The 27,449-nt window shown below is 39.2% G+C and overlaps 1 protein-coding gene across 3 annotated transcripts; it reads right to left on the bottom strand.

Annotated features, from left to right (window-relative positions):
* Positions 1–788: 788 nt before the first annotated feature.
* Positions 789–25,509, bottom strand: stard13a (StAR related lipid transfer domain containing 13a). Of its 3 annotated transcripts, none has more exons than XM_079448973.1 (14): positions 25,059–25,509; positions 12,779–12,850; positions 11,591–11,672; positions 9,724–9,787; positions 7,062–8,386; positions 6,332–6,502; positions 5,540–5,699; positions 5,260–5,458; positions 4,904–5,117; positions 4,197–4,311; positions 3,768–4,013; positions 3,126–3,343; positions 2,668–2,844; positions 789–2,213 (listed from the first exon to the last, which is right to left on the bottom strand). In XM_079448973.1, exons 1-14 carry the CDS (start codon positions 25,180–25,182, stop codon positions 2,096–2,098), a joined length of 3,285 nt encoding a protein of 1,094 aa, XP_079305099.1. In that variant the 5' UTR covers positions 25,183–25,509; the 3' UTR covers positions 789–2,095. The 3 variants fall into 3 exon arrangements, with proteins under 3 accessions (XP_079305099.1, XP_079305098.1, XP_079305100.1); XM_079448972.1 differs by lacking the exon at positions 25,059–25,509 and adding an exon at positions 22,619–22,956 and having other exon boundaries at positions 1,005–2,213; XM_079448974.1 differs by lacking the exon at positions 25,059–25,509 and adding an exon at positions 16,944–17,097 and having other exon boundaries at positions 1,005–2,213.
* Positions 25,510–27,449: the final 1,940 nt, after the last annotated feature.

The raw sequence follows: 27,449 nt of genomic DNA, 5'->3' as shown, positions 1-27,449 counted from the left end.
GTCTTTGACTCTCTCTTTCTTTATCCAGATATACAGTAAAATACACATTAGGAATGTATCCAGCCATCACACCGACACATTGTCAAGACTACATACAATGAAACAGTGAAAGTAAACAAGGGATGCTTAGGAGACAAAGATTAGCCATTTTAGTTTCTCAATTTTTTTACGAATGATGTTTAGTCAATATGTTGTGTGTGTGTTTGCTTGAAAGTGGTAAGTCTGTTTATGAAATAAAACGGTCTGCTTTGTAGGCTAGAGTAGATATTATACAATGTGCAACCCATGAAGGGTGTCTGCACCCCAAACACAGTTATGAATATTAAAAATACATTTTTATCTTTTATTTATGAATAACCTTATTGCTGTGCTAGGATTTGTCAGACCTACAGAAAGTGATGTATCTTTGGGATAAAATGAAAGATTTGTTCATCGGACAGAAAATGAAAAGGGGGTTTCCTGCATTAAAAAAAACCTTAAATTAAGTCCCGATGTAATAAAACAGGGGTCATAACCTTCTTTAAAATACACACACCTACAATTTAAACGACAGTGATGTTAGGATAAAAGGACATGCCACTCTTTTTCTGTTAGCTAATGATGATGTATGGTCTGCTGTATGTGTCCTTTGCTGACCATACTTGCTTTTATTCAGAGGTAGACTATTATTGAAATTGTGGATCAATAAATCCTAAGGATTCTGCAGACCCAAGAAAAAACAATCCTGTTAGTAATTGGACATGTTGTTTAGAAACAAATGAATAGTTCTGTGACCTTTAAATTAATTTGTACTTTTATTGTGTGGTTATATTATTCTAATGTGCCTGTAATAATTGGGCACAGCAATCTTAAAGACACGTCCAAATGCGCATGTGATACATAAATAGCGCCATCTGGTGGTACAGCTTTCGATCAAGTAGTGTTTCTAACACAATTCAGCCAACAAAATTTATCAACCAATATCAATTTTGATATGAGGCACAAAAACAAACAAACAAACAAGACAAATCTGCCAATAAGCCTTATTTATGTACAACATATATACACAGTGAATTATATACACATTTACACACAAACGTACAACTCTGTGAATTGACACGTGGTGCTTCTTAGAAGCAGTGAAATGAATTAATGTCCTAGACATCATAGAGTGACAACAACATACCGTATAATAATAATAGTTTGAAATGACATGCTTGCAACAAACATTATATCATCTATAATTTTCCTTATTTTGTAGGCCTAACATATTGCCTTGTCAGAAAAGCACAATACTGGTGCATTTATCATAAGAATACATTGTTGCTAACCTGGGACAAAAGAAATCAAACAATATCACCACAGTTTTATGAATAAACAGAACATTTCCTAAAACGAAACTTGGAAACAATGAGGACTAATCAGGAGTATTGTCAGTAGATACTTCACATAAATAAAAACTCTAATGACAAAATAATCATTTTAACTTCAGCTTCATTCAAATGACTCGGGATAAAACACTTAAATATGGTTTTATAAATAAATGGCAAAAGACAATACAGAATAACGTACCTTAATATACTCAAACATCATAAGGACGCAGCGGTTTTGCTCAGCTCACTAACGCTAAACCAGACCTGCTGTGTTTTGATAGCACGAGGTGGTTTGTTATTCACATCTGTATGTAACTGCTGTAAGCTTTGCTCTAGTTAAAGCTGCCTGCTTAGGTCAAACTCACCGGCACAGGCATGGATTCATGGCGGCAGTGGAGACTGTCTGTCACCTTCACTGTCCATCTTTTCTCCACATCGCACTTCCCAAAATAGCAAATGCCAACATTTTAAAAGTGGCATTTTTGAACAGCAGCACAAGTTTACATTAAACAGTCCATATTAAATACATTATGAGGGTTTAAAACAAATCCAAAAAACACTGAAGACGCTGGCAGTTTGTTGTTTCTACCATTTGGGAGTAGACACATTAAAACCTTCAACTTTCTTAATCCCTCAACAATCTCCATCCTTCACTACTTCTGCTGGTCCAGTTCATGTTCTGTGACCATTTGGCTCGATGCAGAACAACATCCCAGTTCAACAATGATTTCACATTGCCTCTCTCAGATTTTGGTCTCTGGGCCCTCGGGATCCACAGTCTGAAAGGAGTTGCGGATGTGGACCGCCTCGGTGGCACAGATGTGGCCGAAAGCTTTGTTGTACCACTCTGGAGACTTGCCTCTGATACACAACAAATATAAATGATTAATAAATGATTTATTATTAAAAGTAATTAAGAGTTTATTTCCAAAATGAGATAACCCAGATTAAACATTTAAAAAATAAATCATGTTTTTTTATTGTGCATTCAAATTAATATCAATCAAACGGCAGTTGTTTTGTTTTGATTTAAGCCATAATAACTAAAAAAAATACAGCTAACTAACACAATAAAAACATGATAACATAATAAAAACATGATTTTAGAATTTTTACATAAAGATATTTGGATGAATGCTGGAAACCAAACAACACTGGGCCCCATTGACTTCATTTATATGGACACAAAATAATGAAAACATTTAAAAACATAAAACAATTACTATGTTCCACCTAAGAAAGAGTCGGTTACAGATTTTGCCAAAATAATGACAGAAATGTTTTATTTTGTGTGATTTATTGGAAGTGCACCTACTTCAGATCAACTCTGCATATATTTGTGAGCCTGGACTTGCCAGAACCACACGGTTCCAGCAGATACTGCGATTCCAGAACCACCCCTCTCACTCCCCCCAGCTGCGCTCCGTCCTCATGATCGATCGATACTGACACCAGCACACACATGCCTTTTGGCAAATCTGTCCTCCACGTCCTAAACGAAAAAGATTGAAATGACAAATATAATCAAAATAAAAACTGGGACGAAAACAAGGATAGACAGCTAAAGGATCAAATGAAGTCAAATGAAGCTATTGCTCTGCCAAGCGCAAAATATATTCATTATTAAATAACATGTACTGTAGTTTGAATAATATTTCATGAATGCCTAGCTGTTCAGCCGTAAATTAGCTGTTCGGAGTAAATTAATAATAACACAATACTCATATATACGTTAGTGAACTGTCTTTAATGACTAACGCCTGACAGTCTCACCTGAGCACCACAAAGTCTTTGCTGGGGTGAGGGGCCATGCTATTTAGCACATACTGATACACCTCGGTTTGTTTGTCCAGAGTTTCCAGAACCTTCCACTGGAGCAGGTTACCGTCCCATAGATGGCGCTCCCGCAGAATCCGGTTCAGGACCACAGATGGAGGAGCCTCCACCTCTGCAGACACACGCCATTTTCTCAATGGGGTCCCATCCCCCACCTGTCACAAATAACAACACTGGTCTATCAAGGCGGTATTTTTAAAGAAAGATAAATTCACCACGAAATCTATTTGATTAATCTTTTATTGACAATTTACCCATTGATTTTTTTGCACTTTTTACAATTACAATTTGTTATTGTACGGCATTAATTGTCAACTGTATACACATTGATATTATATATATTTAATGATAATACAAATAAGTAATGCTTATTTACATTTTCTATACATGTCTATTAAGTAAACTAAATATAATCATTATAAATCATTGAGGGTTGGGTCAATATTTTTTGTTAAAAATAATATAACATCAATAACAGTATATAATACAATGTAAAACTGTAATAATCTGTATAAGTGTAATAGGTCTTAAAAGTAAATATTCATACAAATATTGGTAACGTTTGTAATAAAGTCTCACCTTTTTGAATGAGAGCTCTGTATTGTCAATGTTTGCTCGGGTCACCCAGCCCTTGTTTCTATCCTTGCTCTCTTTGAGCAGATTCTGTATCTGGCTCTCCAGGTAAGAGTGATAGGAGCTCTCCACCTCTTCCTCCTCCTCCTCATCTTGTGGCGGTTGTCTTTTACAGAGCTCGTCTATAGAGAGCGCCAGCAGCTCGGCTTCCATGTATGAGTTCCTAGACTGAGACACCATCTCCTGCGGGATCTAAAAATCACAGCACAAAATAAGTACCCTAAAAATCACATTTTTATACATTTAAAATAATGAAATCAGCTATATTTAAGCACGTCACATTTCCTCCTCAAATTTTTTATCTCATATACACAAACAAAAAGAATGCACAAGAGGCGTGCGTTCTGTCTAATAGTCAGCACGTGGTTCTCGTACTTCAAACAGGTGGTTGCATTCAGCAATCATGTGGGAAAGCCCCTGAGTAGCTGCAAGGTTCTCATTCAGGTCCTTTTGGTCAGGCCGCCCCGTGGCATACTTCCTCTGAATAGACCTAAACACGATAAAATCCATTATATACATTTAATCACGTTCAGTTACACTACCATAAGGTCACGCATGTGAATTGTAAACTAACACAGCATTCATGAACAAACTCCTCTAATCAGACCAATGAAAACATTTGAGAACATTTCTGCCTGACAAATGAAAATACACACGTCGCACATTTATATAAAGACGTGGGTCTTGTGACACCCCCGACCCCCATCTAAGTAGAGTCTGATGTAAACTACTCCTTTCCATTAAAACGACCTCCACACCTCCTCCTACAGTATGTCTGGACCCCAGGGCTGTGCATCGGCTGTGTTCAGTTAACGCTCTTTAATGAAGACAATGATAGGGAGTAGTTTATACATCGAGTTAATAAAACACTTCACGCCTCCTCACAGCACCTCAGGGCCCTTGACACCTAATGACAAAGTAGACGTGTGCACATAAGAACCCTCTAGATTTCATTCTTATATCACCCCAATGACCCTTCTTCGGTTAGCCGAGTTGAGACATTAATGTATTTAGCAGATATTTTCATCCAAAGTGATTTAGTGAACTATTCTGAAACAACATGCCTTCTGCATCTCGGTTACCTTGGTGACAGGTTATCATTCTTCATGATGTTGAGGTGGAAGAGAGAGGGTGCGAGGCACACCGCCAGGTTCATCGGGGTCATCTGGTTTTCCTCAACAGAAAAAGTGACATCCTTTAGGAAGCACAGCAGGGTCTGCAGGACCTCACGGTTTTCATCAGCCATCAGCATGATGGCGGCCCGGACAGCCTGTAAGCGCTGTTCTTTAGGAACATCTGGATGGAGAGAGAGAGTAATATTAAGTTTGTGAGGGATTTGAAAGATCCATCAGATGAGAAAGTTTCCTAGAACTGGGAGAGCGTAGGTTCGATTCCCAGGTAATGTAAAGCTTGAAAACATCTGGTAAATGCGTCTTACATTGGTATATGTGAAGAAAGGTTTCGCCCATCTTGCTGGTGAGGAGAGGTTCAGGCAGATCTCTGAAGAACTGTTTAACCATGTCGGCCACGTCATACGCAGACTGGTCCTCGTAGCCTACGTTTTCCGGAGAGCTTTCGCACATCTGCCGCAGAGCATGAATGCGAGACTTCACGCCAGATTTGCGGAAAAGGCCGACCTAAAACAAAAGGATCGGTTTTGACAACTTGAGCTTCTGAATCTTATAATCAAACATGCAGATGTGAATCAAATTGTGTACCTGGTCTAAACACTGACTCCTTAAATAGCGCAGAGCGAGCTGTAGACTGATGGGCAGAGGATGTCCATAGCGCTGCACGTGAACAATCAGAGGAACTCCAAAAACCGTCTTATCCTTAAAATCTGGGCCCTTCATCCTCTTCATAAACTTAGGAACTGACCTAAGAATGAAAAACACACATTGTGGATTGTGATGGTGAAATGAGATGTTTGCTCCACAAACTTTAGTGTTTCAACAGGACTTGAATAGTGTTTCATCTGATAATAGCATACACAGATGATACACTTTCTGCTGAAGAAATTCCCTGATGACATCCCACCCAGCGACTTTCCAAGACTTTTCAGGAGGCCCTTGCTCTTATCTATGTAATGAAGCTGTTTAGGAACATTTATCTAGTATTTAAGAGACCCTTAAACCTATATTTAGACAATAGAAACTCACATTCTTTGAAGAATCTACTCACTCTGATGTCATTTAAAACCTGTATGACTTTCTATCTTCTGCAGAACTCAAAAGAAGATATTTTAAAGAATGTTGTTAACCGATCTTGTTATCCGAACAACATTGGCCCCATTGACTTCCATAGTATGGACACAAAACCACTGACACATTTCTCAAAATAACTTCACTTGTGTAACACAGAACAAAGGGTGATGTACAGGTTTTGAACCCCTTGTAAGTGAATACATTTTGATACATTTTTATTTCAAGTGGATTATTCATTTCATTTCATTCTATATCTAATAACATGTCCTCATTTTTCATTTCAATTTAATTTAGTAGATAACTCACCAAGTCCAGCCGTGCTTGTTGGACATGGAGTATTTCTCCATGATAGCAGTGAGACGCAGTAAAGAGAACTTCTGCAGCAAGCTAAGCTGGCCTACTGATTGGCTGGATATCTGTAACGAGATTCCTGATTGGTCGAGAAGGTTTGACATCCTGAAGCTGGGCCATCTAAACCTGTAAACAAAACATGAATGGAAATCTGAATATGAAAAGAAAACAGTAAATAAAAACAAGGATGAAAATTGTACAGGCAGGTACAGCATTTTGACTTCATAGCTTAAAATAAAACAAATTTTAGCAAAATCATACCAACCTGAACCTGTATATCACTGCTGTCCATCTGAAACCTCATATCTCCATATTTTGAGATTTGTATTTTTTGCCATAAATCATTACTATAAGTCACCCTTCATGTTTGTCATTTGGTTTTGCAAATATATAAGTATTAAAAAGTGTTGTCAACTTTAACCTACAACACAGAATTAAATCATTTACAAAGTGCAGTGTTTTTTCCTGTATTTGGACCTACAACAACTTGTTTATTTTACAGCTACTTAAATGAACATTAAATTAAGCACATTTTTAACTTTTTAACTATTAAACTAATAAACTAATAATTCAGTTGTGGAGAAACCTCAGACACAAAAGTCATTTTAAACAAGCTTAAAATCTTTAAACCACACTTAATACACATGCTAGTACATGTCTTTTTGAGATTTCTCCGTGATCTCACCGTGGTCGTGTGAGAGATGCTCCCACCCCCGAGTCTCTCCTCTCTCTGATGCTGGAAGTGTCATTAAGCGAAACCCTGTCTCTGTTCCCGTCACTTGATGTGGTCAGGCCGATTACAGCGTTCCCTTCATAGTCCAGTGTGATTTGACTGGAGGACTGGCCATCTTTAATCCTCTGGTCTGGCTTGCTTTCTTCTCCCCCCTCCCCTTCACTTTCTGGCAAGACGCTTTTAGACCAATGGTCTACAATCTGCTGCAGGCCATTCACATGCTTCAGAATGTCATCTAAGTGCGGGAATATATCCTCCTTCTCCAGATCCAGTAAATCCCCCGTGCTTGCGTATAGGTGCGAGCCGGGCACGTTGTCATACACGCTGATACGACTTCCCCGCGGACAGCAGCGTGTCACGGGCCGGTGATCCCTACCACCTATTTTCCTGTTCTTCAGCAGGTGCTGTTCTGAATCCATGACCTTCCAACTTATAAGGTGCTCCTTGCTCGACGGTGCAAGACTCTCAATGGATAGAGCTTTGGGGAAGGTACCGGGTTTGTGATCTTTTGGGATGTGCACCAATAGTTCCTCATAGGAGTGGAAGTCATGTTTACGACTCTGTTCGACCTGTCTCCTCCTCTGGGGGGCGCCTGCGAGAACATCGATGTCCTCCAGGTAGATGCCTGCACGTTTACCAGGGGTGTGAAACCTCAAACCTCGTCCTTTCGTGTTCGGTGTGCTTCCGGCACTGCCGCTGGTCTCTGATTGACTGCTCGCCTCGCTGCTGGCGACTGAATTTCCACAATTGTTAGTCGGCTGTGTATTTTCAGCGTTTAGAGGCTCGCCGTTGAAGATCTGAACACAATGTAAAGTTTTCAACGCCTGGGGCTCGCTTTGTAAAACTGGAGCACTGATATCCAAAGAGCGTCGCTCTGACCGGCCCATTGACGGGCCCCACGTCCGTCCGATTGTCTCCATCCTCCGCAGGAAATCTTTTGCGCGTGTACGTCCGCGTCGCCTGCTCTTGGCAGGAAGTGAACCGTAATGAGGCAGGTCTCTAGGTAAGTGCAGTGGGGCAAGCGAGGCCGAATTGGGCATGGCGGACAAGGAGTCTTCGCTGTGGAGGGAGCAGATCTCTGGCTCGCTCAGGTCCGTCAGAATGCTCTCACTGCTCACGGTGGTGCGCAAACCCTCGCCGACCTCTGAGGGGCTTCGCTCCTCCGCTCTAGCCAGGAGGTAATCGATGTCTTGCAGACGTGACCAGCGGTGACTGTTCCGCTCAAACGTCCATCTAGTACTGATGGCCAACGGGTCCTCCTCATCAGAGTCCTCACTCTGGATAGAGAAGAAACCACAAATCTAGTCTTAACTTGACAGTTCAATAAGAATGTTCTAATAAATGTATATCCATTACTATGTTTAATGAATGCCAATGTTAAAGGGATAGTTCACCCAAAAAAGAAAATTCTGTCATCATTTATTTAAACCTTGCCTGTGACTTCTTCTGTGAAACACAAAAGAAGATGTTTTGAAGAATGTTGATACTGTAACCAAACAACACTGGCCCTCATTGACTTCCATTGTATGGACACAAAACCACAGAGACATTTCTCAAAATATCTTCTTTTGTGTTTCACATGTATGGTTTGAAAGACATGAGTGTAAATAAATGACAGAATATTTCATTTCAGGTGAACTTTACCTTAAAAGCATTAACAGATTATTTATTTGCTAAAGCCATAAAACAGGACAAATAAAGCAAAACCTAGACCTTTCTAAATAACACCTACATACATGATCTTCTTTTGTCAAAATAAGTTATTTATATTTTTGGGACATTCAAGCCCTCCTTTATCTTGAGTAAATTGGTTGTAACTTCGAAAAGCCCATAGCAAAACAACAAATAATAATATTTACTGTACTGTATAACATTCTTCTTCTCACCCTCTTGAAATTTCTAACCTGTATGACTTTCTTTTGAGGACACGAAAGAAGATATTTGTAAGTCGCTTTGGATACAAGTGTCTGCAAAATTACTAAATGTATTTTCAAGAATGGCACCCATTCATTTGCATTGGTTTTGTGTACGTATAATTGAAGTGAATGGGTGCCGCTGTTGTTTGATTAGCAACTTTCTTCCAAATATCTTTTTTGGTGTTCTGCGGATGAAAGAAAGTTATACAGATTTGAAATGATGACAGATCGCTGTTTACTAAAACTATTAAAATAAATAAAAAAATAAGATATTAGCCTGAATATGATTTGACCAACTTTAGACTAAGCAAAAATGTTAAATGTTGTCTAAGCAATTAAATAAAATAATTTATTACATTATTAAAAATAATTAACAAAAAATAAACTAAAATGACAATTTTATTCAACTTATAATACTATATAAACAATTAAAAAGACAAAAGCACATAACAAAAACAGCTAAAAATGAAATATAAATTTACATGAAAAGTAAAAATAGAAGCTAATTTAAAAAACGAATAAAACTATAAAACTGAAAATAAAACACTAACAACTCTGGAACTGGGTCAGTGGGTGAATATACCTGTCAGATTTCACCCCAAAATAATACAAACATGTAAGGAAATATTTTTTTTACAATTAGCAATTCATCGAAAACAACCAAACAAACGTCGAGTATGATGCCGTAAATGACTCACTTTCTTTCTGGGGAGGCTCACGTCCAGTTTCATGGAGGCACACTTGTTCAGAGTGTTGAGTCGACTGGAAGACAGAAGATTTGGTCACTGATACATCAATAACTCTCATCATCCACTACAAAGAACCCATACAGCCGGAGAGAGGGAGAGAGATAATCCACTGTATATCCTACGCTGGTCTAACCTCTGCTTGCCTCTCTACACGCAGGTATACATTTCAAGAAACTCGCACTGTCTGCGTCCTGATTGGCTGATGGATTGTGACGAGACAGCTTGGCAGCTGTATGTTCTAATCTCTTACAGGAGATGCCTATGAATGAACCGAGACTCTGGCGGGACTGTAGGAGGAAAAACAGAGAAAGAGAGAGAGGAGGGGGGGCAGTCCACCTTCTCGCCCACCTACCCTTTGATGTAACCCTAAAACTCGCTTTAACATCCTAATCTGACTGATCTTCACCCCTGGAGAAGTATTTTCCGTTCCTTTACCCTTTACGCTCATCTCGACAAGAGAGTGCAGACTTCACTTTATACCCATTCCAGACACAAACAAGCCATAATTTCACCTATAAAACTGGACTTGTTATTTTTTACACCCTACAAGATATGACATCAACACGGATAATAAGCTCTCTGTGCTGTATCTCCGACACAATCAGGGTTCTCTTTACATTTCTTTGTCATGCGATTCTGCATTTTCCAGCCCAATTAAACATCCAGATGGCCACATAAACACGCGTAAACATCCATGTCTGTGGAGTGACAATAAAATGCCATTAACATGCCAGAAGAGACCGTTCTCAAAAGCAGCGTGTTTATGTGCTTGTGTCTGTGTATTGGTGGACAGTAAAGCTGTCAGATCTCCCTAACGCTGTCATTACCGGCATTAGAAAAGGAGACAACCTGCTAGAAACCCTCAGCGCTCCCGGGCCTTGTTTCACACACACACACACAACCATCTGTTACTAGCCTCTACTGCCAGCCCAAACCCCCAACGCTCCCTCAGGCCTTTGAGAGGAACATCAGAGCCAGCTCCATGGGGGCTGCATTAGGGATCAAAGCATCAGAGAAGGGGACAGACTTTATGAAGGACATGGGTCAGACAGCTACAGAGGTGAGGTCGCCACTAGGCCAGTGCCGCTGAGCTTTCTCGTACTTGCAAACTGGGAAGAGGGGAAATGAAGGGTTGAGACAAGCCAGGGTCTTAAAAGAGCAGTTGATGTTTCTTCAAACACATTTGCTTGTGAAAAGGTTTTGGAAGAAAGTGGCATGAATGTATGAGTAGACATACAAGACTAACCACACAAATGCTATTCTACTAACACATCGGCCATAAAGATAGTTTGGATTTCTTGGTTAGATACCAACATTCGTTGAAACGTCTTACTGTTCTGCAGAAGAAAGCAAAAAAAACCTGAAAGTTGTACATGGTCATTCCAGTGTGATTGACAGTAAAAGCTCTTTGATTTTTACAGCTGTCACTTAAGTAAAGGTGGTGTATCATTTTCCCTCTTGTAGACTACAAGACAGGCAGATGAAATCTTTTTCTTTCTTGACAGACATACAGATACAGTAGATAGACAGACAGAGAAAGATACGGTAGACAGATAGAGTAGGGTTGGATGAATAGATAGACAGATAGATACAGTAGACAGTCAGATAAAGTAGATAGACAAACAAACTGACAGACGATGCTTTTTTCAACTAATGCTTAATACGTTTTTCAGTTTTGAAGTGCATTGGAAATATATTTTTGATTTTAGAAATTGTAACTCGTATTGCATATCAAATATAGCATTGTTCAGCAATTTATCACATATCAGGTTTTTTCACTATCGTGAGACAGACAGTCCTAGACCTTCAATCTTACCGGCAAAGAGGCTCCACAAGATCTTTGTCGAGAAAGTCATGGTCCCTCTTGACTGCGGATATTTCAATGGGAAACTGGGAATCTGCATACAAAGACAGAAAGCAGATCACTACTTTGTGCTGTTGAAGAAGAGGTGTAACATTATACACATCTACGTGCATGTAAGTGCACTACATTTTTATATACAGTCAAATCAAACCCAAAAGTAAGGAACACATTAACAAACAGACAGATAAATAAATAGATATGACGTCTCTCCAGTCAGCCAAGCCAGACATCTGGACAGGTTCTGTGAAGGATCACAGATTCACAGCAGCTGTGGTGTAATTCTCATAAAGAAACAAGCGTTTCTGGCAGACGTGCCCTCACTGATTACATTATATGCAACTCTGAAACCCATCCAAGGGTTATCCTGCACTCCCACGCTTCAGCTGAAACAAATGCCGACAATTAGCAAATGAACAGCGTGGCGTGATGAACAGTCACCGTTTGGAATTTTGGAGCACTCTGTTTATGTCATGATGTCACCATGACCTCGCACGGCCATATGGAGCGTCTTCCATTTCTAAGTTTCTCATGAGAGAAAAACTAGGAAACCTGAATTAACTTGACATTAAATATAGAGTTGTTTACATTGTATCGCTCATTGACGTAAAGTAGGATTCAGGGGAACAGAGAAAGGGAGCAAGCTAGAGCGAGAGAGAGAGACAGCATCCTCCTAACCCCTCTGTTGGCCTGGGCGGAAGTCTGAGGCAAGAGCCTGCATTTTTCCGCCAGTGATAATGAAGACTTTTTCCCATGACCTCTTCCTCCTCTTGGATAGAAACTCCAGCCTGATGTGAATAGCTCGCCACAGCCCCAAAATGACCAGAAAAAAGAGAGGGAAAACGCACACAGCTGTGTAAATGCAGTTTTTATTCTATATAATCGGATAAAAAGAAGTTCAAAGTTCATGTTCGTGGTGTGGCTTCAGTCCACCCAGCTGAAGTGGGATGATGGGATAGGTGTGATTCTAAACTGAACACAAGTCAACGTCTCTCTTGGTCTCTCGCCCTACCGAAGTCCTAATTTTTCTACAGTGATTTATCCAAACAGCTGCAACCACACAAGAAACAATTGTTGAGGCAACCGAATCAAGTCCTTGACAGATCTGCGTGTGTGTTTATAGATATGAATTGCATTTCTTACCCTCGTACAGTTGGGCATACTGTGGGAATCCTGCAGCTTTCAGCCAATCACATGCCTCCTTTGCTTCGATTTCTGAAAATAAACAAATAATGACATGACCCTTCAACTGTATATTTGATCAATTCCGTTCAAACACATCACAAACAATCCGCGGATATCTGCCAGGCTGATCAATTAACACAAAAACATTACATTTAAAGGTAAAAAAAAGACATGTGTGTTTTTCTCCCAAGCTCATTTTCTCCACATTTCATGAAAATGATCCTTAGAAACACATCATCTCTCAAAATAAGCCCTGAAAGTGGATGTTTCAGGAAATGATCTCACCACAATCCGACAATTATATACTCTCGTACAAGATTCTCCACATACTTGCGCTAAATTACACATTTGCTGAACAGGAACCCCTTAAAGCCTGCGGAAATCTCTCTCTAAACTCAACGGTTCATGAAAAAACACTATTCATTAATGTAAGGATAAAATCTTGTGAGGTTACTATTAAATACTGGATATGGTCATTGCTTTTAATGTTGAGAAAACATGCGTTTTTGGTGCAAGAAAACGTGAAAAACCTTAATAAATGGACTTTAGAAGGAAAATAATATGTAAATTTCAGTAATTTTACCATCATGTTGTTCAAAAACTGTTTATGATTATGTTTTATGTTTATCAAAAAGAAGATATTTTGAGAAATGTCTCAGTGGTTTTCTGTCCATACAATGGAAGTCAATGGGGGCCAATGTCGTTTAGGTATTAACATTCTTCCAAATAACTTGTTTTATGTTAAGCATGACGAATGAAAGTAATACAATGACATAACGGTGATGAAATCGAATTTTTGGGTAAATTATCCCTTTAAGAATATTTAAGTTAAAGCATCATTATGAAAGTTTAACAGCATAATCACTCGTGTGTTAAAATGTTCATGTAAAAAATCTGATGTCAAACTAGGCACGTTCAATACATGTTAAACATGTATTTAAGTGTTTGGAATCCCAATCACACATGGAAGCAATTACAGAATACACAATGGGGCCCTTTCTAGACAGCAAACACTGCTATCAACAAAAACACTCAGCGGGTGCAGTTGACCATGCTGTCACAGAAAAAGACCCTTTAATTCACCGCTGCATGTTTCATCTGTTTTAATTAATTATTTGTTTGTTTGCAAGACTTAAAGCTTTCACATCACGTAAGGAGAAAAGAGATCCAACATAATACCAGCAGTTGATGAATAGTATAATGATATAATTATGCGAGTTCGCAGGAAACATGAAATAACTGTACATGATGAGTATTTATTATGATTAACATGGCACTGTGGAATACTTGATTCTGATTGGCCAGTCGTGCCGTTCTACAATAACAATCGATGTATAGTCAAAGTTTGGGGTTGGCTCAGATTTTTTCTAATAGATGTAATACAATTAAATGTTTATTTTAAAACATTATCACATTGCATTATTTTGCAAGTTATTGCACATCACATTTTTCTTCAATATTCCAAAGTTTAAATATAAAATATATGATGTTGCATAAAGTATGTTTTCATATGTCTACACTCAGTTTTATATCCAATTAATTCCATACATACATATTGTGTTGATTTGATTTGGGATTCATTAACCTCGACCTCCCCTATGCTTTCAACATTGACTTTAGAATTCAGTTAATGTGTTGGTCTCAGATCAGTTGTAAACAACATCATCTAATGAAGCTGTCAAATGAAGCCCAACCACTGGGCTTGTTTTGCAGAACATTAGAAAGAATCAAAAGCTCAGAGGGGATTCTGGGTAGGCCCGAGTCAATGGTCCTCAAAGGCGTGGGAATAAAGAACCGCCGTGAGTTTAATTAACACATACCGCTAATATCTAATGTCCCCCCCGCTGACCTGACACAAAAAGGTGCTCAAACCAATCAACCTCTACACAACCCAGGCGCACAAGGCACATGCGCAACAAGCGTCAACTGAACAGCGTCGCACAACGCTGCACAATGAACCACTGAGAGGTGCTGATAAAAAATGGCACGACACAGAAACGGCAAACACAAAGTCACAGAGTGTGATCGTCCCCGTCCAAATGCACAAAAGCCACACATGCTGGCGTCTGATCTCATCAGCGTGGGCCTTCCTGACCCTCACGACATTCCTGCTCACCTCAACGTGACAACAGGCAGCGCGCCATGAGACAGAGCAGCGGGCACGGATGCCACGCAGAGATTGGATGCCACGCAGAGATTGGATGCCACAGGGCGCAGGGCAAAATCAAAGGCATTCTTGTTTTGATTGAGCAAGAACTCTGATTATATAAAAACATACAACCCGTGTCCTTAAAAGCCAACTAAGCCCACAAAGCCTATTTGGGGGTCTTACAGTTTTTTTTCTTTCTTGCTCCTTTGGTTTTATTGAGCCCCCTGCTCTTCAAGTCAAAGACGGTGCTGAATGTTACAGAGGGCGACTCAGAGCCAAATGTTAAAGCATTTCCTGTTCCTTTTTTCATTTAAGAATTAACAAGGGAACTAACTAAGCTGACAAGGTTACCGTTCCTGGGATAAAAGTGAATAGCTGTGAATTGTAAAGGAATGACATTCCAGCATGCCCCGAGATTTTGTGAATAAAGGTGATTGCAGTAACCACTTAATATTTTTTTTAAACTTTTGTTAATACACATGTGTATACGGCACAGGAAAAGATGTAAAAAACGGGGAGAAAACTGGATTTGGCAATGACAACAATCTAAGGCTGAGTTCACATTTGAAAAGTTGACAATGGCTCTTTTTTATCAAAATATGTGTACTAATCACATACTTAAAAACTATAATACAAATTTCTCGCTAGAAAGGCAATCAAACGTTATTGAATGTGAACTATGCTTCAACTGGTGTTTGATTTTTTCGAGTTTAAGCCTTCTCGACCAATCACGCTCCTCGCATGTTGTTGGAAACGATAGGTCTCTGTCATTGGTTAGCTGTGAAAAGGTGATTGACGTAGGGTGTTTTTTTCAACTGTATACATACTGTATCCTAAATGTCCAATGTGTAATTTTGGGGGGGGATATATTGACAGAAAAGCAACGTACTATGGCATGAGAGGTGTATAAAAACACTTATATGAGACCACCTAGGCAGACCACCTAATGCATCCTCTTCCACAAACGTTTAACTTCTATCCTAAGTAGTCTACTCTACATCTCCGTGCACAAAAGGAAACACGACTAACACACACACATGCAAAAACACACTTCTCCCATGAGACCTCTCTAGACAGTTCCTGCATTGCTCATCAGAGCACACACACTTAATACAGACAAACACACACAGCAACACATTTGGACCACTGCCATTTTCCCACACATGCTAAAGTGATTTGACATCCATCCACTAGGATCATAGGGAAGTTTTTTTATTTAACATGACTCGAAAATTCCAGCAGTATGAACCATGTCCTTCGAACTTATTCAAAAGTAAGCAAATCAGAAGGAAATATCAATCATATATTTGAGAATAGCATTTTTCTCCAAGGCAGCATTATTATTTTTTAGGCAGAAGTATTAAATACTTACTTTTAATAATAAAATTGTGCTTCCAGCCTTCCAGACTCTTATTACTTTCTTCCAAGGAAGACAAAAGATGGAGATCAATAAAAAAAAATTAATTTAATTTTGTCTAGTTCAAAACAAAGCTATCACATGAAGTCCAAAGATTTGGAAAAATGTAAAAAAAATTGTCATTATGTGCTTTTGTCACTTCAAACTTTCAACGATGTCATTAGTATTTAGATGTTTGCTTAAAAATATTGTATACTTGTAAGAAAATCATATATGCTTGGAAAGGCATAAGGCCTCTTTTTTTAGGATGAACTCTTTAAGTCTTCTACTCCTCGGGTTTCTACTGAGAAAGACACCTCACATTTTAGGATACAAAAATTAAGAGGTTTTTTTATACAAGAACACACAAAAACTGAGCAGTAACATGTTCTTCAATAAAACTTACGAGACACTTATGACTAACCACCTAAATACCTTAAAGATGAACATAATTGGTTTCTATAGACTATGCTTATATAAACAATAGAAAAAAGCTTTTGCAAATCCATGCAAATAAACAAAACCATTTAAAAAGGCAGTATATTATAAAGTTACAGTAAGAATCTGTGATGTGGTACCTCTAGGCATCAGCTGCAGCCTGTGGTCACGGGTAAGATCCTAAAACCACAGTGGAGTTTCAAGTCAAACACACAGCATCATTTATTCTGAAAAGCCCCTTTTCTGACCCGTTTCCTTTCTGTCGAAGACTCTCGACACACAACTCTTGACTTTAATCCTTATGTTCGTCTTCCGTCCCTCCTGAACCGCCTCCGAACAGCTGGAGTATGTACGGGTTTCGCCCCCACCCCTCGCCCATGAACACGTGAGAAAATGAACATGTGCCGATACCTTCACAACCATCTATCATATGCACACACTCGCAGCTGGAGAAGCAACCTGTTCCCAGACCCTGATGTAATTCAGAGAGAGAGAAAGAGAGAGATTTATAGGACAAAACAATAGCAGAAAGAAATAAGAATAAGACTGAATTCCAAGGTTAGGAATTTGGCCACAGTCTTGACTGTAATTGTGTGGTTGTATCGGTGGGAATGCCAATAGTTATGTGAAAACAATAAGCAAAATATGAAAAAAAGGAAGAACTTTGTGTTGTTAAACAATGTTGTTAGAATCGATTGAAATCACAGGTGTGAATATCAGTTATTTTACAATAGCTCTGAATTTGGCTCAGAATTTCTGTGTTGTGAAATTTTTATAAAGTATGAAGTATGTTTTATTTGCATTTAATTTTTCAGTAGTTTTTAAGTGATACTATATCTACTCTTCGTGTACATTACTCCAAAAAAATGTGTCTACAATAAAAACAAAGTTTTATATACAGTAGAAAGGGATACATAACATTACTCAATGATAATCAATGATAATTACAGAAATATATCACATTCTGAAAGTTATTTAAAAACCTGGTCCATTCTCATTTTCTAACTAACGCAGCCACCCAGTGGTATTATGGGGCATCACAATGAAAATGATATAGAAGATATATCAAAAACAGAGAAAAGACTGATTCACAAAAGAATAACAACACAGAAGAAAGAAGAGATGTGTGTGAGTGAGTGAGATACCAGAGGGTCAAGTGTGGGCTAAGTATCTCTGGGCAAACTCCCCAGAGTCCTCACACATTCCCGTATGAGAACAAGACCAGGCTGCACGTGTGAGGCTGTGTGTGTGAGAGATGTAGAGAAAGACAGAAATGGTGGGCTGAGGAATGTGGGACGTATAAGAGAGTCAGTGGTCACACCTACAATAACTAACAAGAAACAATATATTATAAACATAATATTCTAAGTGAAGCAATAGTAATCTAATGTTTTACAAAATAAGGCAAAGTGCCTTTGGATTACCCAAAATATTTTTTTATAAACAACATAATTCACAGTTAAGCTCCAAGTTCATTATAACAAGCAGACCACCCTAATAGCTAATAAAGGTACCATATCCACCTGCCTCTCAAATATATTTTTAGCCAACAGAGGGCAACCAAGAGCAGGGGGAAAGTGTCAGTAGTGAACCCACACTGAGGTCACAGAGCTGTGCCTCAAACAAAACCACACCGGGTAGCTTTATAACACCTTGGAAATTAACCATACTACTACCATTAAAGTTTGCAATAGAAAATCAACTCTTTATTGATTTATTATTTGATCAGTAAGTCGAAGCCAAAAGTTAAGAGGGTTAACCTTGGACAGACACAGTTGTGTACGTCATAATACATGATGTTTCATACAGCACTTGTGACAACACACACCCACATACACATGTTTTATGTGGACTTTTGATTGACATAATGATTTTTATACTGTATAAACCCAAACCAGCACAGTATGGGTATAGTTACCCTGCTGAAAGAAAACAATAAAACCCATTACAGAAATTCTAATAGTTACCATTAAAACCATTACAAAATTTGTAGTGTGTTTTGAGCATCATTCAAATAGCAACTACGGTTGTTCTGTTGGTTCCCAGCTGCCATTAGATTGATATCACATCAATATAATGCAAAAAACAGTGTACACTTTTAAGTAAAATGTACATTTGTTTAAAACACGGAGCCAGGTGCGAGTTGACACAGGGTGCGCGTGTGCGTCAAGCCTCTTCCATGTTGCCAGATGCGCTTGTGGAGACTTGTGGTGTAGAGCTGACTCGAGTATAAACAAGCATTATGAATCAGTCTGTGTGTGCGCGTCACATTTAAATGGCTCATATGCTAGACGTGATTGTTGCCACGAATGCCACTCAAAGCAGGCTTGGAAAAGAAGCATTTCATCATTTTCATTAGCAAATCGCAACGTCTCACATCTTGATTTTGATTCGATTTCGATTAATCGCCCAGCCCTAATTTACAAGCTGTTCTGCCCACGGAGGTCAATAAATGGTAGTATTATCTGTGTGGGAACCAAATGGGTATACCAGGAATACACACACACACAAAGCTGTATTTTGCCAACAATATTTTGCCATTTCTTTCCTTTTCTTTACTGGAATTACAGGTAAGAGATGCACAAAATGGTAGAAACAAGATGATATAAATTATATTCAGACTTTTTTCTGTACATAAGTTAAGGTATGCTGTGTATTATTGTTTTTATTACAATACACATTTGAATAAACTTGAAAAAAGTGTTCTGTGTTTAAAAAATGACTGGAACATCATAACATATTTCCGCTTTCGCTGCTAATATAACGCAGATCTACTGCCTTTCTAGATCCGTTATCATCTCTTTCACACTCATAACTTTCACACTTTTCTTTGTCTTTAAAGCACTTGCAAGAAATGTAAATCTACAGTCGTTTTAAAATCCCCGCTCATGGGCACTTACAGTAAGCCTATCCAAAAACAACAAGACAGTTCCTGCCTCCAGTGCGTCATTGTTTTGATAAAAGTTTAGTTGTACGGACGGTGGACCAGAGAGCTGCAATGTGAGGGAGGAGAGGAGATAATGGTTGTCGGATTAAAACGCTGATCTGAATCACCGTCCCACTGCAGGTCAACCCTTCATCTCTTGCTGCTGTTGAGCAACTGCACACATGCCACAGCAGCTCAGGCTATATTAACAAATGCACAATTCTCATCATTTAGGAATCCACAGATCACGACCCTGTTTTTAAAACATATCACTACATGCCAGACCCGTGATGCAGAGGTTACGGCACAAGTTACTGGCACATACATGTGACTCAGGTTCAAATTCAGACTGCAAAGTATCATGTTCCCTCTCTCTCCACAATCATTTCCTGTCACTCTCTGCTGGCTCTAATAAATCAAGAGGAAACATGCATTTCGAAAGAAGTCGAGACTTCTGATTTTATGTATTCAGTTTCCTTCAAAAGACTTATTATATGAAACATTCAAGGTATGTTTGGTCTTTTAAGGGGACATTCCAACTTTTCACTCAAAACATTATGCAGACAATATAATTCCAATGCAAAATGTATATTTAAGGGTTTGTTCATATTTGTAGTTCAATTGTCTTGGTCACTTTGGTCCAGACCAAAAACTAAATGTAATCCTGGTTCACTTGGCATTCAGACTGGCATTTTAACAGCGAACCTAAAGATACTGAATTTAACAGTTTTAAGTACAAAGTCGCAACATGATTGGACAGCTTTTATGATGTATATTTTAATAAAGAACTTACCAGACATTAAAAAGCAATGCTGTGTGCCAAGTTACACATGCTCAGTGTATGCCTGCGCATTTGATGGTGTCTTTAATACCTTGCAAAGACCTCATGAAGTGTTTAAAAAGCAGTCAAAACAGCACCAGGCATTTCTCTGTTACACTGGCAAGCTTAGATCTAACAAACACTCCTTTTATATTACCAAATCACTTGAGTTTTGAACTGTATATATTGTTATCACTTTGATGTGCCGAGTAAACCCCTCCTAAAACCGATTTCTGACACATTAAGCTGAAGTAAGTAAAAGAGACACAAGAACGTCAACTTAAATTGAGATGCTCATGTTTTAGTCTTATTTTGGCTCATTATTAACATTCGGTTCACATCAAGCTCAAGTGTATCCCAGAGGCTGATCTGCTTTATCAGAGTTATCTTCATGACAGGCACCAAGCCCAGTTTTTGATGGAAAGGTGTATTCTTGGACAAAAAATCACAGTACAGCTGTTAACACTTACTTCTGCAGTCAGTCAAAGAAAGTCGGGTAAAGATTTGAGCGAGATTTTGAAACTGAGAAAATCTACCTCTTTGCATCTGAATTTCCAAATGTTCTTGTCTGTCTTGAGGTTGACAGAGGAATGCTGATCTAATCCTTCAACATTTAGGATAGTAGATATACTCTTAAAACAAACCAGAACTTTTAAATAAATGTAAACAACAATGTCATCGATATTCCACTTCCCAGTAGCCCCAGTAGAATGGGTGGGGGTCAAAATTTTGTCTGTGAAAAAAGCTATAATGTAATGTTGTCAAAGAGATGAATATAATTCCAATATTATGTTATGAGTCACCAGGTCATGTGCCACAAGTCATGGCTGGACAAGCCTGTGATTTCTCAAGAACTCTTCAGCCATCAAGTCCTCAAAAAGCTGTATAAGTAACTAATGTGCGGTCCAAGAATTCCTGATGCAGTGTGTGTGACAAAATATGTGTGTACGTGTGCAGATTCCTACCAAAATGCTGCCACACACAAGTCTAGACATTTTTATCAACCTTAAAACATTTCACTGTCAAATCATACAAGGCCTCAACTTAACATAACCAGTTTTCAAACCAATAAGTTACAAGCTCCATGAAGGAAATACCGTGATGTTGAACAAACGTGGACAAGTCATTATCATACGCTTTAAGAATGAAAAGGTTATATATATATTTGGAAGAAAGCTTATAATTAAACAAATCTTGCCCCCATTGTGGCTCAAATGGTAGAGCTTGCAATGCAAAGGTCATGGGTTTGACCTCCAGGTAAGTCACATAACAATATTTTAACTGCAACCTGAATTCACCATAAGCTATTATGTATTAAAGCATCTGCCAAATGAATAGAAGTAAATGTATTAAAATGTTTAGCTGATAGCAGGGTATGACGCATCAAAAGAAAACAGACACGTTTATTTTAAAAGAATGAATTTGTCTGATTTATGCCGAGCTTCAAAAAAATCACAAATAAGATCTCTGCTAGATAAGAAAAACATTATATAGAGACAAAGCATATAGCAAACCAAGAAGCGAAACTCTGTTGCTTTTTGGGAAACAGCACAGACGCCATTTTGGTGTGAAAATGCTTTATAACTGACAAACCAAGGCTTTTGCCATCATGTAATATCATCATTCATGTTGAATTTCAGCATTTTTTTACATGATATTGTCATTGCGACAGCAAAAAGCCAAGTCGTGTTCACCCGACAATAACGGAAATCACAGGGCGCTGTTGTTGCGATGGAACGTTCGTTTGAGTTTCGCCTCTTGGTATTCTATACTCTTTGATAGAGATTGGTGTTTCACTTTTGGAGTTTCAATTTCCTGCTTTCCAAAATAAAACACTGAAGTTTCACATGTGCAGAGTTTCAGAAATTATCTCAACAAGTTGTAAATTACAACCGGATTTGACAAATACCAAAATCTGCCATCAAATGTCAATAGGCACTCAAACATTTCTCATCAAATTCTTGGCAAATGTTGTTTAACATGCATTCCAAACTGAAGCCTTGTAGGCAAGGTTAATAGCATAAAAAACTCAAACCAGACCGAACAGCTACCCAGTGCACCTCTCATACCTTGGGATATCCTCTTCAGTAGCTGTTCCCTAGCAATAATACGGGCCAGACGCAGTCCAGAGCGTCTGTGGAGGCTGTCCAGTCTGAGGTATATATCTTGAGTCTCTAGAGTCATGCTGCCCAAACATTCGCTGTCCGTACAATCATCTGTGACATCAGTCAAAATCGCATCCATCTCTCCACAAGTATCAACACTCCAAACTTCTCTAAATTACTCAGTCGCTCCCTAAACCTTTAAACAAACAAGATAACCTTTAAACATCAGATATGCATTGAGAACTCCAGCGTTCGCTTGCCTCCAAGTTGTGATGCTTTCATATACCTAGACTATCACATACAAACTGAAAACTGACAAATACAGAGAACCAAACACACCTAGGGATTGAGTCAGTTCTGATCTGTGTGCACACTTTCATTTGCCCCACCCACTTAGCCAATAGGGTGGGGAGGATAGGAAACGTTCTGCAGCCAATTGAACTTGAGCCAGAAACCTGCTTGGGTCATTTTTGTGTTTCTCAAGTACTGAAGTTCAGTCTGCATTTCTCACCCAAAGAGGAAGAAATGTTTCAGGAACAAACATTATTTTAACCTTCCAAGTGTGAGAAAATAAACTTTTGTAAGGAAAGAAAAAGTGTTCGTTGCTGTTGCAATGCTGTTCTTCTGTGTTCTTCTCTTAGCATCAAACTGAGAAAGTACAATCCCGATTTGACAGCCATTCCAGACAGCATACTCTTAGTGTACGTTATGAATAACTCTGTCAATTTGGTGTCTATTTAAAATCCTTTCAAAGATTTTAAAAAGAACAATTTGAGACAACGTCAAGCCTACTGAGCTGAGCTAAAAAGTTGGTTTACAGCTTCTGTATGCAGTTTTGACACCTGGCATGTTTGAGACACGTATGGCATTATATCATGTATGGACAAGACATTCTGATGAAACATAGCCAGCTAAAGATTTATAGCTTCTATTTTGTGATTTGCTTTGAGATGACTGCCCTCTGGTGGCCACGAAGTGTAATCTGTTGTCATTCGTATTTCATTCCGTTATCTGAAGACTTCTTTCAATCCATTACACCCTTAGGTCCACCCCCACAGGGGCCGTGCCAAAATGACCTAAACATAAACTTGATCCATGACAACAAACCTGTGTTAAGAGCATTCACATATGAGAGCTAACTTCAGAGCAGGTCAAGCAGGGGTGAGTTGTTCACGGTCTACATCAGGGAGGACAATGATGACAGTAATCCCACGCACTTTATCAGTAACTAGAACCCACATGCTCGATACCCACTAGGATCCACAAAAAGGGGCATTAAATGCGAGCGTAAAAAGAAAACAAACATCACTTTTTTTATAGATACATCCATTAAGTACGAAGTTTACCCAGGAGATAAAGGTCTGAGTGTTCGGGACAGAAATGAATTCCTCAAGCACCTCAGGGTACATGAAAAATGAGGTCACTGGGTCAACGGAGTAGAGACGGATGCAGATGCTTATAAAATGTCATTTTCTCTCAAAACCACTAATGAGTAAACGAAGCCTTGCCATTTATGTGATATACATTACATTATCCCCCATATGAGACATTAGGACATCTGAAGGTAAAATATATCTTACACAAAAACATCAAGACATCCAAGCAGTACACAGACACGGCCGAGTACAGTACGCTAACATGTTGAACTCAGATCAAAACTAGTATGCTAAGCTGTGATACATTTTCTCAAAATCATACTCAAGTACGTTCAGACGAAGTTGGTAAGATCTATAGTGTACTACTCAATATACCATGTATACTATGTACTATACTAAGTTACTGACCCATGAATTTAGAATACTGAATATTGAAATAAATGTGATTAAATGTAACTATACTAACTATACTACTGAGTTGAGAACATACTGAAATATCATGCACTTGATGTACTTTTTATGAGGGAAAAATGCAACAAAATAACACTACTGTAGTCTGTAGGGTTGTTTATGAGCATTTCGAAGCACTATACAAGAGCCCCCTATACTATACTATACTATACATGTTTTTCAAACATATGTGGAGACATTCACATACAAAATGTATTGAAAAATGTATTTGTTTTTGGGCATTTATGCTACTAATACTGAACTATAACATAAATGTGACAAACTTAACCACACTCGGCTATATTCTCCTGTCTCTAGTATATAGGCTACTCTTTCTGTACATGCACTTATGCTGAACATGGACATTAGTAAATACAATTTTATAGGTACCGTTAAGCAAGTGAATGTCCTGACGGTAAATATCCGCAACATTGCAACGATGACATCGCTATGAAAATCCAAAACTTGACCTTCCCCAAACAGCTGTCAGGGGCTCGTGCGTCAGGTAACGTTAAACGATTAAACGCACTGTGCCTCGTTTTTACACTTATAGAAGTTCAGGTTTGTCCTCTACTGACCTGCCAGCCGTTTGTCCCGTATATTTCTCCAGAGTAAATCCCAGGCTTTGGATGTGGAGTCGCGCAGCTGTTCGCTGATGGACCGCCGCAGCTGTAGTTTGCTTGACTTTCGCTTCGTTGTCATTGTGAATTGTCGCACATAGTAGCGTCCAGTACGCGCCGTTATCCGCTATCCGCCCGGGTCGAGCTCGCGCTCTCCGGTGCCGCAGTTGTCGTCACTCCACCTGATCCGCGGCGCTGCGTCACCTTGCAGCAAAAAGAAACAGCGCGTGTGTTTAAAGCACGATCCGGTGCGGGACAGTGTCGGACGGAGAATCCAGTCTGGAGGGCTTCATGCTCTCATTGGGTTTCCCGCGTGTTAAATGTGCGCAATAGGACAGTGATAACAGCTGCGTGGAAGCTTCAGCAATGATGCAGCATGGCAAACTCACACAACACACCTCTCTCTCTCTCTCTCTCTCTCTCTCTCTCTCTCTCTGTCTCTCTCTCTGTCTCTCTCTCTGTCTGTCTCTCTGTCTGTCTCTCTGTCTGTCTCTCTGTCTGTCTCTCTGTCTGTCTCTCTGTCTGTCTCTCTGTCTGTCTCTCTGTCTGTCTCTCTGTCTGTCTCTCTGTCTGTCTCTCTGTCTGTCTCTCTCTCTCTCTCTCTCTCTCTGTCTCTCTCTCTGTCTCTCTCTCTGTCTGTCTCTCTGTCTGTCTCTCTGTCTGTCTCTCTGTCTGTCTCTCTGTCTCTCTGTCTCTCTCTCTCTCTCTCTCTCTCTCTCTCTCTCTCTCTCTCTCTCTCTCTCTCTCTCTCTCTGTCTCTCTCTCTGTCTGTCTCTCTCTCTCTCTCTCTCTCTCTCTCTCTCTCCCTCTCTCTCTCTCCCTCTCTCCCCCTCCCTCTCTCTCTCTCTCTCTCTCTCTCTCTCTCTCTTTACATAGACAAATATTCTTTCTACATAAACTCATTCCAGTGGGTGTGCGTGGCTCAGCTCCCTCTCTGGGAAGTTTTGGAGATTGGAGATTTATGTCAGGTCACATTGGTGACATGACTGGCGTGAGGTGTGGAGAGAAAGGGAAAGGCATGAACGAATGGGTACTTCCACGGTGGGCCACTCTTAAACCGGATACGCCCACTGTAGCGCACAACCTGAACCTCCTCAACACACTGTGCAGTACAAACTGAAGAGAAAATATCTTTTACACAACTGGACCACTTAAAATAAAACAGTGGGGTAACTCTAGCCAGGACACGATGCGATGCAGGAGTCAGTCTGGCGGTGAAAGGGTCTCGCTAGGATATCACAATTCAAGAAGAACTATTGCCATTTCTGCATACGTCCTAGTTAAAATGTATGACTCAGAATAAAGCACATAAATGAATACTTATTTTCTGCCACTGTGAGTTTTAAAAAAGTGATTTAAAAGCGGACGTATGTGAATATGTAACCTGTGCCCCGGCCCCACACGTCACTTCATGTTAGCGTGGTTATCACACAACTTACTGCTCATCTGTGTAAAAGAGTGAATTCTTACTAAGTCACCAGGGCCCCTCAGAAGAGCCTCATGAATATTCATTTCAGGGGCCACTGGGCGTCAGAGAGAGTCATCGCCCTTTGGCATCCCATACCACTTTCTTATAAATGTACAGATTTCGAGAATGTATGGAAGAATGTTCAAGAATGTGTCCCTTAGTAGTCACAGTCAATCAGGACAATCCCAAAATGACTTCCAAAAGCCGGCCTATCACAACAACAGAACATTTTTTTTGCGAGCAAACATACCATTGTCCGGGGCGTGTAATAGGATAGAATTAAGACAGGTCAACGTTCAGAATGAATGGGAAACGGAGCTTTAAAAACTGCATGATCTGGACCAGATCAATACTTTTTTTTAAATATTGATATTTCACCCTTTAAGCAAATTATACACAACATTAAAAAACAAGGACAAATAGCACATCATCATAACAATATTTATCACTGTTAACTTAATGTTAACCTCTGTTACTCCACTGATTTAGTATTTTTATAAAGGTGACAATCACATACACACTCCGGAAATAGGATTTATACATATTACGACAAAATACAAGTCCTGTATTCAAAGAAATAATTTGAAACTTAGAAAATGTGTGGTTGTGGGTAAATAATTACAGTATTTGATGATGGAGGTATGCAGGGGCACAAGGTCAGAAAGACAATGTCACTGATCAATGTCACTGATCTAACTATGTATAGAGTTGTTGTGGACATTGAGGGTCAGTTCTATAAAAACATGATCCAGAGGGAAAATCCCTTCAAGATTCCGGTAAATACACGTATATTACACAACACCTCACATCCTCTAGTTCTTCTCAGATTTTCATCGAATCCCAACATCTCCATTATCCCAGATGTTTCCTGCTGTGTCCCA

Source organism: Barbatula barbatula, assembly GCF_947034865.1.
Source record: "Barbatula barbatula genome assembly, chromosome: 24".
In the NCBI taxonomy this organism is placed as follows: Eukaryota; Metazoa; Chordata; class Actinopteri; order Cypriniformes; family Nemacheilidae; genus Barbatula; species Barbatula barbatula.
Note: the sequence above shows the minus strand (reverse complement) of the source record. Positions and strands in the feature narration are given on the sequence as shown.